Here is a 15,247-nt window from a genome sequence, read left to right as displayed (position 1 = left end):
GTGCACAAAACAGGACAATTCCAACAGTCCAAGGTATAGGGTTGCCTAGAGCCAGCCATTGATAGACTTAACCTCCATGAACTTATCCAATTCTTTTTGAACAGACACATATAGCACTCATGACATCCCTGTTCATCTCTGGCACAAGGCAAGAAAAGATCTAGCCAGGACTAGAGCTGAATACATCAGATACAGAAAGATGGTGGCCAAGAGGTTCTTTAATTTAGATTAATCCATTTAACAAGAGTGGACCCACTGAGCCACAGAAGACGGGTAGATGCTTTTGTGAAATAAATATGGCATATGTTAGAAATGCTTCTTAGATTACAGGTTTCAGCCTGCCCAAGTAAACTGAATTTTTTATATCAAATGTTTGAGAGGAGATAAATCATATCTGTCTTTGTGCTGTTACTATGCAACATTTCAGGGTCCCTTTGAGACTGTGGAAAACTTGAATCATTAAGTAGTTTGGAGCCTCCCTTGATCTCAGACAAATCTGGTACAGACTTATACAAAACAGTTCTGGAGAAAAAGAACACACAGCATTTCTCAGTTATGGTGATGGTGGGGGAAAGCCCTAGAAAAAGTGAATTACAGCAGGGTGCGGGGGAGTGTTCTTCTAATGCAGCACAAGAATTAGACCTGTTCAAAAGAGACCTAGAGCAAGACCCCACACACATTTATTAAAAAAATATATTTGATTTGTTAAAGAAATTGAGAATACCTTGTATAAAGAATTCCTGCCTTCTGCAATAGCAGCCTGCACTACAGGCTGTACAGATCACATTCATAATGGTCAATCCATTGCACTTCATAACGATTTTCCATTTTGGTAGCACCTTCCAGCCAAGGATCTCAAAGGACTTTCTAAACATTGCTGAATTAACCCTCACAACACCCCTGTGAGGTAGGTAAGTTTTACTATCCCCATTTCACATATAAGAGAAGTGAGGGATGGAGAGTTTTAGTTTAATGCACAAGCTGCACAGGAAGCACCATGTCTAGAACCCTGCGCTCCTCACTCCCAGTATTGTCTCAATCACAATACAATGCCTTCTCTCCCTTTCCGAGGAGACTTGCTCATCTGAGCCAGCTCTTCTCTTTTTTAGATTCTCTGCTCCCCTATGCTGTACAGTTTTTCTTACACAGCAGGAGGGAAGTGGGGGCAGCCTTGGTTGAAAAATAGAGATTAGACAGAATGGTTGAATCTTACCACTTTCCCCTCTGAATTACGCAACGTGCACGTGTCATTCTGTATAGGGCTCAGGATTTCTGATAACTAATTGGAATGTAGTGATGTCAGTTACAACTAACATCAACGTCAGGTTGATTAGCTAGTACAAAAGAAGTCTTTGGCGAATTTTGCCACCAAAGTGGCAGAAAATCTGATAATATTAATACTTTGCCCAGCTGGGGGGGCACCTTTCCTCTGAGCAGGTGAAAGCACCCAGAATTAGGGTGACCAGATGAGAGAGAGAAAATATCGGGACACATGGGGGGGGAGGTCCGCCGGCAGAGCCAAAAAAAAAAAAAAGCCGAGTGCTGCCGGCAGAGCAAGAGGGAAAAAAAAAAAAAAAGCCGAGTGCTGCCGGTGGAGCGAAATATCACAACCACAAGGAGTGCTCAACTTACCCCTGAAACCTAGGGGCCGATTCACACATCAGCTACACCAGTGTAAGTCAGGACTAATGCCAATGAAGGCAGTTAAGTTATAACTATTTCAGGCCCCCTAAAGAGGAACACAGCATCTGCTTAACTATGCACAGCAACATCATAAAGTTTAGGGCAAGAAATGAAGGAAACCAGGCTGCGGATGCATGCACTGAGTTGAGGTAGAATTTGAAGGGTTAACATCCATGCCATAACAACAATCGCTACAAGTGTACCCAACATAGTAAATGACAGCACATCCAGCAGCATGGCAGCTCGTCCATTATTTCACACATTTGGCAATCCCACAGAACAGCACCACCTGCAGGATCCCCAGCACCATTTAATGCAGCATATGTAGAAATCCTCCCATCCCAACACTGACAGGGCTAACCCTACTTAGTTTTGTAAGATCAAACAAACTCACGACACAAGGCAGCTGTAGGACTTTTAAGTGGGTGTAGGGTGACCAGATGTCCTGATTTTATAGGGACAGTCCCAATATGTGGGGCTTTGTCTTATATGGCACCTATTACCCCCCACCCCCATCCCGATTTTTCACACTTGCTGTCTGGTCACCCTAAGTGGGTGTCCGTGGGTATTTTGTACTAATTCTGTAGTGGCAGGGTTGTTTGTTTTCTCAGTGATTTGTCCTTATTCCTATTTTAGTTGTGAACACAAGGAAGAGTTAAAATATTTACATTGAATATATTGTGATACGCTGACTTCAGTGGGTCTACTTGTGGGGTAAGGTAGTACTTTTCATGAGTGTGAGTATCACAATCTGGCCCCTGCTTATTCAAAAATCAACTGCCCTCACTGCTTCTGGGTTAAGTTTGCTAGCAAACTCACAATCCCCCCCATTGCTCTGAGAGAGTGGAATAAGATTAAGCACTTGTAAACACTGCATTTACTCTAGTTATTTTAAGGACAGTAACAGCTGTCTCAGTCATCTGAATGTAGCCTTATTCCTAAGGAACATCCTTTCAACTGAATTAAGCATTAAGGCCCGATATTTATGCATGGCCTACTGGCTTTGGGTGAAAGTTTGTACAAAGTACAATGATGTGCAGGGAAATGGGTTATTTGTGAAGCACTGAGTGCATTTATAACACTAATGTGAGTTATTTTTAATAATAATTATTTTAAAAATGTTAACACTAAAATTGTGTGAATTAGGCTTCAAAGTCAACCCCATTTGAGGTGAATGGAAGAAATCACATATTTTTTAGTATGTGCTACTGTTTCAGGCTCTGGTTGCATGTAAGAAGGCAACTGCAATTAATTAGAATATAGTCAAAGTATCTTCTAAACGAGAGGAGCTGGTCAAACTGAATAGAATCCACAGGAAATATGCAGGAAGATCTAAGCCTTTGATCTTCCAATGTCAGAGCTCATTAATATTATCCCTTTATTAGATTATGGACAATAGCTCTAATCATTAGAAGTTGTGTCCATCACTATTATTAGATCATTGCACAAGCAATTTCCCATTCTAAAATATTAAGATACAAACTTAAAATTATGGTTAATAGTATGGAACATCACCACGCTATTCTACTGGAGTACACCCTGGATTACTAAATTATTCCTGATTTTAAAACATGTTCTTTTTTTAGAGAACAAGATCCCATAATAATTATTTTAAAAGAATGGATCTGGCCCATGCAAAGCATAAAACCAAGAGGTATTGACTTTTTTCTGCACCACAACACAAAGTGTTCGTGGAAATGGCTGTTTTACTTTCTCAATGAGATAGTCATCTGAAGATCAGTGATCTTGTGAGGCCTTTCAGACATGGAAGCACTTGGAAGTTTGAAGCTCATTATTAATTTTCTTCTTTAGGCCTTGAAGGAAGCACGAATTATTCTTCCCTTAAGAGGCTGAGGGGGGCGAAAATTATTCACCATCTGTATCCTTTCAACTCCCTCGCTGGTGAAGAGAAGAGTTCGGAATTTCTCCAGCTGTAAATTCATATGAAATAACTTTACTACTTGCAAAGGCAATTGGTGTTAATGTCATTGAAAAAAGTTAAGAGGAAGGCATTCAATACTTTTCAATCTGATAATAGACTATTTTCAAGCTAAGAGCCTAGAAAGACTATTAACGGCAGATGAAGGCCCCCAACGGTGACTGAATATTAGATACCTCCAAAAGTAATTTGTTTGAAATGCATGATTGGCTCACTTCAATATGTTCCACTGTTTTCTATATTTGGAATCTTTAATATGGAAGGTGGACGTTCCCACTTCTGAAGCTTCAGTTCCAGTTAGAGATGAAAAAGACCTGTTCGGTCATCTAGACAATACCCCCACCATTATCAGACTATTTCCTATGGTGTTTTGCTCAGTCTAGTTTTAAATGCACCAAGAGACTGTATTTCTATCACTTCCTATCGGGGACAATATTTCAAATGTAATATGTCTCACTGCCAGGAAATTCTCCTGATAGTCAGCCTAAAGTTTTCCTTTCTTTGGGCCAGATCATACCCTCTACTGTGACTGGATGGTTCAGGAATGCAGAAGATCCTGGATAACATTCTCAGTTTGTAGTGCAGTGCAGATGGAAAAATAATAAACAGGGGTCTAGAAATATTAGAAAACATCAGAAGGAGATTCAGCTTGGAAATCTGCAAACTAATATATTTATCCAAAACTTATCTGAAACTCAGATATCCAATGGGAGGAAGAAATCTGGAAAACAGTAGTGCTAAGTGACCTGGGGGTAGAGGTTATCAAATTAATAATGAGTTATGTTGTTTGGCAAGGGGTAGGCTTGTTATATCTACAAAACCGCCACCACCACCACCACAATAAAGACCAATTGGCAACCCTGTAAGAGACACTCAGGAGAGCGGCCAAGGTTTAAGTGGGTTAGGAGGAGACTAAACAAACCTCTCACCCTCCAAGGTGAAGCACATTGGCGGGGCAGTGAGGGAAACTTGCACTGCTGCTGCCTGTGCTATACCTGTTTTTTAGATAAAGAACCTCAGTCTCCAGGGCTGACAATAAGGCACTTTTCACACGCACTAGAAATTCACACAAAAGAACAAAAACATCTAGTCAATAAAATCAACAGGAGATTTACATGAAGCGAGATTCTGATGGAGGTGTTAAAGTTAGGAAGAAAAGAGTTAGAGACCTAAAATATAAAATGTTTGGAAACACAATGAATGTGCAGTTGTGACTGCTCTCTTGGAAGATGGTTAGAATGGGAGGAGGTCTGCTCTTGTGGCTAACACAAAAGAGTGGAAAGTCAGGAGATCTGGATTTTATTCCTGGCTCTGCCACAGACATCCTATGTAATCTTGGGCAAGTCACTTGATCTCTCTGTCTCAGTTTCCCTATCTATAAAATGAGTGATGCTTGTACAGCAGTTTTGAAAATACATAAAAAAGCGAGTATCAAAGATTTTTCTTGCTATACCAAAGATCATTTAAGCAACCATTTTAAACAAGATTGTTTGGAATGTGTGGGCACTGAAGATGGCAAATCTGGGCTTGGAGTGAGATATTACATTATGAATAATGATTTATTATTCACTCTATAATACCAAGTGTGCAAATATCATCACTGGAAATTCAGAAAAAAATTAATCCCATTTTATAAGTCTGTGCTTTAAAATGTCTACAGATAGGTTCAGTCTCAAATCTCCCCTGCAGTCTCATGTGGCATCTACTTCCCATGATATCAATTACTATTTGGGAAGGTGTTATATGAACATTTATTTTACATTTGGTCAGACAAATATCAAAGGCTAAATCATGCTGAGTTACACCAGTTTTTGTTAAAACAGAATTTGGCCTAAGGGCCAGATTTGTAAAGGTGTCTAATGATACAGATAGGTATCTAGTAGGATTTTCAAAAGTACCTTGGTGCCTAATTGCCATTGAAATCAAAGGGAGTTGGGCACCTAGGTACATTTGAAAAGCCCACTAGACACCCATCTGCATATTTAGGTACCTAAATACCTTTGAAAATCCGAACTTAAGTTTTTAAGTCATTTTCCTGGCAAATAGAGTGAAATAGATAAGAGAATGTTAATTTGACAGATAGCAAAGAAATTCCAGGCAGGTCCTTGCATTCAACTAAGACATGGTTGCATGGGTGTAAATGAGGGCAGAATTTGGTCCATTATATCTTTATGGAGGCATAACAAGCAAAATGTTGGCTTTCTACTTTATCCACAAAATCCGTCATTCAGTACTTCAAGACTAGACATCTCAGGCTATTTGCCATTTCTTAAATTAGTCCCATTGTACAAAGAAAACAATCACTGCCCACAGATCCCATTTTGAACCCTAAAAGAATGAAGTCAGGAGTATCAAAACTTGGGGACAAGCTGACTGCAAGTTTACCTGTTTCTCAGAAATCCTGACAGGCTCTTTCAGCACTATCCACGTTACACTCTCATATAGAGGAGGTGTTGTTAGAGAACCAGGATATGTCCAGTAATTTAGACTTGAGGGCAGGAGGCATTTTGGGTTGAAGGTTCTGAACTGAGCTTTTGTCCCCTGGAAAGAACAGACACATTATATTTCTTTTTTAAAAAAATGTGTTTAAGGAGATAGATATTTATTGAGAAACAGAAACACCAGCTGATAGCTTAAAATTGCAAGAATAATGGGATGATAATTTGGCTCTAAGCACAACAACATCATGAGAATAGCACTCATCTAGTATTGTGGTGATATCACATGAGCTGTGGTGATCCCAGACCCAGAAGCTGGCTTAGGGATGTATGTCCCTGCTGCCTGTGTTAGCACTGAGCTAGTAAAACAAAAGGCCCCTTGCAATTAATGCCCCTTCCCCATCGGGAAATTAGGCAGAAAATCTCTCCTCTGTATAGTGCCCAGCACGAGCTGCTAACGGTGCACACTTCATCATTAGCATTTGCTTCTATGGAATTGTGGAATTCCTGTGCTTCTTGTGCCTTACTATTCTGCTTGGTGTCTGGAGCAACAAGGCAATCTAGGCAAAGATTGCCTCTGCAATCAGACACCCAAATCTAGAACAAAGAGTAGGTCTATCCTGAAGCTGCAGGTGTAATTTCCAGCTCAGGTAAGCATGTGGCAGAGGATGCTGAGCTGGCACTGAGTGCAGTGCCAGGAGAGGTTACACGACTACCTTCAGGGTTACAGTGGTCCAGAACAGGACTCCTGGATCCAGGCATTGTTACTGAGAAGCAGATCAGGAGGAGGAGGCACCTGCTCACTCACACTCCACAGCCATGCAACCAAAAAACGCCAATGTGTCTGCAAAATTCTGCTCACCCCAGAATCCAGCAGGAGTGAGGACAAGGGCATCTCATCTTGGAGGGCAGTCCTGCCATTTTTAAAAGGAATTATAAGAAATGCCTGAAGGGGAAACGCTTCCTTTTCAAAGTGAGGAAGCGAGTTATGGCCAAGCACATATCCACAACATCAGAATTCAATAGTCCCTTCTCAAAACACACAGAGGCAGGAACAACATGTTCATTCATTCTGAACTCCTTGATAGCAAAAGGGTATTATATTGAAGTTTTGTGCATTAGATCCTACAATTCTAGGATACAAGGCAACCATGAGTGGTGAGAGACAATACATTAGAATGAAGTGTGTTTAAACTATCACTTTTATATGCCCTTGTATTACGTTACGTACTAATGATGGGTGAATTTCGGGGGGGGGGGGGGGGAGATGGAATTTGCTGCTTTAATTTGTTTTTATTTCACTCAAGCTTGTGCACAAGTTTATACTGTTTAAAAGTCATCCAAGTGAGGGGAAGAAAAATGAATACAAGAGCAAACAAAAAACTTACTTTAAATTTTACCATATACAAGGCATCAGTTAGTCTGTTCATATTGGCATGTTCTTCTCCAGTCTACAAGTGTAATGGATACAGTTGCATGAGAATATAGATATGATATAGTTAATAATTATGCTTTGAATATATAACAAGCCATTTTCTGTCTTAGGCATGTTCCCAGTGAAGTAGGTTTAATTGCAGTCTGCCTTGAGTCACTGCTTCCAGTAAAGTCATTTATTTTCTCCAAACAGTTCTTCTCAACTATGTGTCTTAGTTCTTCAACAGTTGACAGTTTGATGCGCCTCTACACATAAAACACACACCATTATTTTCATGACTCTTACCTCCAAGAAAATACCAACTACTGCCAAGCCATCTGGAGCTGCTGCTGCTTCTCCAAATGTTGCATATTTCCTGGCATTCCAATGAACCAAGTGGAGCTGTGAAGGGGAATCATAAAACAGAAGTATGAACAAGCTAAATGATAAAGGCCCTCACACAGGTTGTATTACGCTTAGTAAGCAATAACATCAGTCCATTTATCACATAATAAAGCTTTGCTTGAAGGGCAGATTTGCCAGAAATTCTGGGACAAACCAACTCAACTAGGAATTTACCAAGTTCCAAAACAGCAGTCGTTTGAGCGGATTAGACAATGAACACCCCACCACCCCAAAAAAAGCACTCCCAGGGTCAGCTAGAACTACGTCTCTTCTTCCTTATCTGCAAACTACTATTGGCTGCCAGAGCTATGGCCCCACCCCCAAAACCACATTTATTAGGGTAGTGCCAAAGGGCCAACCAAGAATGGGGCCCCCTCATGCTACATACTGTATGGACACAGTAATAGACAGATAGAGCACAGGCAAATATAAGCAAGAGATACTGGTTACTTATTTAAAGTGTGTGGTGCAGAGCTGTTGCTTCCAAACCCCATTGTGGATAGAGAGAAATGGCCAGCTAGAAACTACATGTAGACAGCATTTCAATTAATGAATATATAGATAGCAATATATTGCTTGGTTAAATGGATGGATGGGCCAAGCTACAAAATTCAGATCTGGATGCAAACTGTTCCAAATTTTGTTTCAGGTTTGCATCCTGGTTGTAGTAAAGTGGTTGTGAAAAAGTTCTTACCTCAGAAGGAAAAGATTTGCTGTCAACTGTGTGCTCTGATCCCTGACTGTGCTTCATTCCCCAATGAAAATGAAACTGCTTTAGCCTATAGGGACCTTCAAGGGGCCCCCCATTGATCACTGTAAATGGAAGTGCATAAAGAGAATGTAAAAGATTAAATATTTGGTTTTTTTTACTGCCTGACTGTAGAAACTAGTTGGGTCAATAGTGGAGAAACAGCATCTCTCAAGAGCCAGGAGGGAAAAAAAAAATATATTTTTGATATACAGTATACAGAAGAGAAGCCAAAGTCTCAATTAACAAAATACATAGAAGGTGCTTTATCTTGGCTCTCAGATTATTAGAATTAATAACATAGGGAAAATTTATTCCTGATCAAAGTCAATGAAGTTACATTAGGGATGTATCTGACCTATGATCCAGTGCCACCAAATCTGTTGGAAACTCACAATATCATCTGTGTAAGTAAATATCTCATGTCAGCTCCCCCTATCCAAGTTTAGGAGAAGGTGAGTGAGGGTAAAGTTTTTCTTCCTGGCTGATATCAGAGATAGCAGATTTATACTAGAAGGAGAAACAAATTTTTACTGACAATTACTTATATAAAAATTTACCATATTCCTATTTAGCCTTTGGAAATGTAAATTTGAGGTAAGGACATAGTAGCTATCCACCAAGCAACTAAGCTATGGATGCTTCCTATTGAAATTCAGAAAGCTGAACTGGTTTTTGTATTTAAAAAAACAACAACTGGAATTAGAAACAGTTTGTGATGTGTTTTTTAATAATTTTTTTGGAATTGTAAAGGTACCTGGGACTTTGTGGAAGACAGGGAGTGGATCTGTTGAGTTAGAAGGTGCAGTTTTACACAGCCATATATCATTTTGCTACATATTTCCTCTTTAGGATTATCTTTTTCCCTCCAGCAAAAGTTCTCTATATTCTGTTTTCTGTTAATACCTGATTCTGGTAGAGGAAGTTAATGAAATACCTTGTACTTAACATAGCACCTTTCATAAGAGGATCTCAAGTCACTTTACAAAGGTGGGGAAGACAGATAGGAGAGATTATGGGATTTGGTCAAGGTAAATACAAACTTTTAACATTTTAAAATTTAAAATAATACTTTTAATAAATGCAGCCCATTAATACCTAGGCAATGTGGCCTACATTTATAGGAAGAAAATAACATTTCAGCAGAGTTCTAGTAATTTTCTTGCGCTTTAAAGAGACAGGACACCAAGAAGTTCATCTTCTGTCAAACAGAACTGAAAACTGGTAATTAATTAAAAAAGTATTGTAAAGAATGCACACACCATGTCTATAATGTATTTTTTAATAACATAGTCCTTATCATTTTATTTGCTTCTAAATTTTTTGTGTTATGGAATTATTTCACTGCTCTTCACATGGAATATTAACTTTTAAGAGTGTAGTCCACAACCCCACCACACGGCTCAAATTGGACTTTGTGTAGGAAACTAGCCTTTATACCCCAAAGCACATAAGCACATGCTTAAGTCCCACTGACGCTAACTGGACTAAAGTCTATCCCCTTAAAGTTAAGCACATTCTTATATGTTTTGCTAAATTGGGGCCTAAATGGGGGCTTATAGGGTAGATGAAATGCATCCCCCTCGTCCAACCCCGCCTTCCCCTGTCACTGGAACTATCCAAGTGCAGCTCTAGTAGCTTCTCTCTAGGTTTGCTCTCCTCCAATAGCCCCCTTCATGCCAGTCTAGTGGATGGAAAGTCCCTCCATAATGCACCAGGGGCAGAGAGCCCCTACCATGGATGCTGCGGTGGTGCCCTCCCCTTGAGGAGCAATGCAGGACCCTGTAGTGCAAACCCTCTGAACTTAGGTGAATTTCACTATTAAATGGACAGATTTCTATTATTTATAACTAAATTAAAATTGTCCGTGAAGATAGTTTTTCCAGATACATTTTACAAAGTCACTTTCTAAGGCCACATGCTTAAAAGAATCTTTAAAGAAGCTAATTTTAGGCAAGCTCAGATCCATTGTCTTTACTTAAAACTCAGAAATTATACTTGCAAATTGATCATTCACTGAGCTGTTTGCTTGTCCTTGGGTTTTTTCTTTTAAAAGATCCAGTAGCTGTAACTTAAGCCCATACCTGATAATGCTCTGACAACCTTATGGGATTACTTCAAAGGCAATAGAGAGTACCTCAGGCCATTGCAGGTCATTCATTTCTCAGCAACCATAACATTTAGTTTGAATATCAAAATAAACTGGCATCAGCAAAAGCACCAAACTGGATGAATGACCATTAGTTGCTGACATAAGTTAAAATAAAACAAACTAGCCCATCAGAAACCATTTATATAACAGCTCCTCTCTACTTACCAGTTACTAATAGATTTCTGATATTCTGTGCCTCAGAATCAGTGTGTAAGTGAATCAGAGCAAAATTTTCTATAGAGGCAAAAGGAGAACAATCTAATACAGGGTGGCCAAACTGTGGCTTGCGAGCCGCATGCGGCTCTTTTACAGTTAAAGTGTAGCTCATGGAGTCCCTCAGGTCCCCCCCGTTCTCCACCTACCAGACTGGGGGGGAAGCTCAGGACCTCTGCCTTGCAGCAGGGTGGTCGGGTAAGGGCTTCTGCCCGGTAGGAAGGAGGAGCGGAGCTGAAGCCCTTACCCGACCACCCTGCTGCAAGGCAGAGGTCCTGAGCCTCCCCCCCCAGTCTGGTAGGTGGAGAACGGGGGGGACCTGAGGGACTGGACTGAAGCCCCGAGCTGAAGCCCCGAGCCCCATCAGGCACCTTCCACGGGGCTGAAGCCCGGAGCCCCGGCAGGTGTGCCCCGGCTCTCAAACTTCTGAAGATTGTCATATGCGGCTCAAAGGGTCTGCACGTTTGGCCACCCCAATCGAGTGTTTAACAGCACCAAAACTCACACTGTCTAGAGCTGAAGATGAAGGATAAAAGGCAGCTGCAGCTTGTGTAACATGCACAGTCTGCCTCCTCAGCAGAACTAGCCAGAGAGTCTGTCTCATTTCTGAAGAAGCCTGGGAAAGAGGAATCAATGAGGGACCATGTTTCTGTGCTGATAGGTCTAGGTCATCAAGAGCACTTGATATCTACGTGGTCTGTATTCAGCAGAAGTGACCACCTTTCCATCTCAGGACAATTCAGAGGAACCACCACAAATTGAAATGCAGAGTTTCCTGTCCGCAGATTGAATTCTGCCTTACCATGTAGGGATGTGGATCTGCTAAGTGACACTCTGCACAGAGACTGAGCGCCCAGTCTCTCCACTTTTCAAACCTCTGCCAGATTGTGATATTAAAAAAAAAAGGCAGGCCCAAGAAAATGGTAAAACAAAAGTGGCTCAAATCACATATCCCAGGCAAGTAATGCCACTGGTCTCATAGCAGAAGATTTAAATAGAGCAAAATTGTACACTAGCCTTTAATTTTACTTCACATAATGTATTTTATCATCTCTCTAGCTAAGAAGGTGAAGAAATATAAGCTACGAGATCTTAATTCTAAGACAGCATCAGACTCACCTGTCTTGTCATCAGAATCTTCAAAGTCCACCATGACTGAGTGGCCATTGTTGGAGATTTCAAGAGATGTACACGATTCATATGAGATAATAAGAGGCTTCAGACTAGGATCATAAACTGCTTGCATGGAGACTATATCAACAGGTGACTGACGATGTCCCTGGGCAATGGGATATGATTTGTACCACTCAGAAGGCCCTTTGAAACAAAGGAAAGGAAAACACCGTTACTTCACTTTTGCCACAGATAGAAAAGAATCATTAGAAGTTTTTATGAGCCTCGGAGTGAATGCCACGTTCATTGGAAATCACGTAAGTTTGTCATCATAGGAGTTATCTGAAACACTGTGCATTGTATTGTGTGTGTTTACAGATACTAGCAGTGCAGCCTGCAGCCTGGTGGGCGATTTAGCGCTTTTATGAAAAGCATAATGATGGGAACATAATACAGCCACAGGCACACCAAGACCTTTCTGCTTATTCCCCAGCTTCCTGTAGAAATTAAATGCAATTACAAATAGATTATTCCAGAATAGACTTGGTTGAGGAATCTCTCTCTCTCTCTCTCTCTCTGTTGATATTTTAAACACATACACTGTGTATTTTAGCTTTCCTGGGTAGGACAGTGATAAATGCTCGAGATTCAAATTAGATACAGATGACTCAGAATGTCTCAGCTACTATGTGTTTATTTTTAAACCCATTTCATGACTGCAGTAAATCTTTGAGAAACAGGCATTATTATTCCATAATACCACTATGCTATTTCTCTACTGCAAGTGAGCGGTACAGGATGATTATCAACATCTTTGGACTTCCTGACCCCAAAGGAGTGGGATTAAATACGAGTATAATCACATACCTTTCTGCTCTAGGAGCAGGAGTGCTCTCATGCTGTTTAAGATAACAAGATCATATCTACATCAAAGAATTATTTATTGCTACCTTTTACACCTCTACCCCGATATAACGCTGTCCTCGGGAGCCAAAAAATCTTACCGCGTTATAGGTGAAACCGTGTTATATCGAACTTGCTTTGATCTGCTGGAGCGCGCAGCCCCCCCCCCCCCCCCCCCGGAGCGCTGCTTTACCGTGTTATATCCGAATTCATGTTATATCGGGTTGCGTTATATCAGGGTAGAGGTATACTTTTGTTTCACTTGTGTATTTTATTACAACACACAGCAATGTAATTCTTCTACTCCCTGTTTTGGGAAAGTTATCGTGTTGACTTTTTAATATATTAAAAATAACCCAAAACACTTTAATTGTAGCATTCTCATTTTTGTTAAAAATGTTAATCACTCACAGGTGTAAACTACTGCACTTGCCCCAACCTATGTTGGTAAAAAAAAAAAAAAATGTAATGTAACATACTATGTCGGTCTTTGGCAGGCATTGAAGCACTAGCTTATAAACTATATATTTTCCTTTTCTCAATCTGGGGGCTGTTTTTAAAAGAGATTAGGTATTGAAATTCTATTGAAGCTTATACAATATAACTGAGCCTCGCTCACAGGGCTGCCCAGAGGGGGGGGGGGCAAGTGGGGCAATTTGCCCCAGGCCCCGGGCCCCTCAGGGGCCCCCATGAGAATATACTATTGCAACTTTTTTTATGGAAGGGGCCCCCGAAATTGCTTTGCCCCAGGCCCCCTGAATCCTCTGGGCGGCCCTGCCTCCTCATAAGCTTTTTATGAATAAAATAGATACATACAAATACACACACACACTTACAAATAATATCTGCTGGCTATGCATCTTTCACTCAGTGTTCTAGCTTTAACTCAATCATGTATAAACTTGTTTTACTGGGGTAACATCAGTCATTCATCCATCCATTCTCTTCAAATGATATAGATATTGTACAAATTTTCAGGAGTCTGCATAGTCTCCACATAAGTTTTCTTTACACATATACTTTTTTGAGGAGCGGGAGGCGCAGAAAGAGAATAACTCTAAATTAAAGGGGCTGTTAAACACCAGGAAGAATAGTATGGCTTGTTTAATAAAAAATGCCTCCAATGTTTAAATACTGATCTATATAATTTCTTGGAATTCAAGGAACCTATATAGCATGAATATCACATTTTAGTCATCTTAGTGGGATCAGACTGTCCATTACCACTCCACCAAATCTCCTTCATTCAAATGATTGTTTTAGAGGGAGAAATAAAACCCCAGTTTACTATTATCATTTTGTGGAGGAGATGGCTAAAATATCTGCAGGGAAGACTCTCAATGTCCTCCACCCCAATTCAAGAAAGATGCAGGTTTCTTACATACAGATTATGGCAGTGCTGCTGATTATGACAGGACCGCAGCAGGTGAAGTTTGTCATCTCCAGGTGCCCTTCTTTCGGTGTTGTTTAATACTGATAAACTAGTTAACTGCCTGCTGCACATTTGATGCCTGCAGATGATGAAATACAGGCATCTCTGCAAGGATTAGACAAGGATATTGAGGAGCTGATGATCGGGAGAGAGAGAAAGAGAGAGTGATTAGGTTAGGAAAGAATGGATGTAACATACCATCATCCTGTCCGTATCCCCAGCAGTGGTGTCCGGTCATTATGCAGGCTGCTGTGCTCTGCTTTGCTCTCAGCTCTTTGATCCAATTGCTGCTGCTTACCTGCCTTTATAATGGCTCATTTGCAGGATAGTGTCAGCCTCTTAAAGACACAGAGCAGCTAAAGCAATTCCTGCAGGAAGAGGGAAGGATCTTGGTTCCTGATGGTCCCAGCTTCACAGATTCAACTCTGATTTCTGCTGCTACTGCTCAGCTCATTTCCAGTGCCTACTCTGCACTGGTACAAAGGGAACCTCTAGAATTCTCAGTGTCCCATTCCCAGTATTATAGATGCATTCAGTTGGCCAGAAGACAATACACTGTCAGGTGGCTAGTGGCATGTGTCCTATATCCAGGGTCAAATCTGGGACAAAGTAGTAGTATTCTCTCAAGCTCCATCCACAAACCGAGCCCTACCCACTTGACCTGCCAATGTTAGACATCAGTCACAATAAACTGTGCAGATCTTCTTAATAGCATCTTCCTTCTTTCTTGGGTGCTCTGCATGGAGTGACATCATCTGATTGTCATCTTTCTTCTTTTTTGAATATTTTGTTCAACAGTGAAATAGT

At 40.7% G+C, this 15,247-nt stretch overlaps 1 protein-coding gene across 1 annotated transcript; it reads right to left on the bottom strand.

Annotated features, from left to right (window-relative positions):
• Window positions 1–3,491: 3,491 nt before the first annotated feature.
• CA7 (carbonic anhydrase 7) lies at window positions 3,492–14,678 on the bottom strand. Its single transcript, XM_065416552.1, has 7 exons — window positions 14,639–14,678; window positions 12,112–12,309; window positions 8,574–8,692; window positions 7,781–7,876; window positions 7,449–7,511; window positions 6,008–6,163; window positions 3,492–3,614 (listed from the first exon to the last, which is right to left on the bottom strand). The coding sequence occupies exons 1-7, from the start codon at window positions 14,676–14,678 to the stop codon at window positions 3,492–3,494; spliced, it is 795 nt and encodes a 264-aa protein (XP_065272624.1).
• Window positions 14,679–15,247: the final 569 nt, after the last annotated feature.

Source organism: Emys orbicularis, chromosome 14 (assembly GCF_028017835.1).
Source record: "Emys orbicularis isolate rEmyOrb1 chromosome 14, rEmyOrb1.hap1, whole genome shotgun sequence".
NCBI lineage: Eukaryota > Metazoa > Chordata > Testudines > Emydidae > Emys > Emys orbicularis.
Note: the sequence above shows the minus strand (reverse complement) of the source record. Positions and strands in the feature narration are given on the sequence as shown.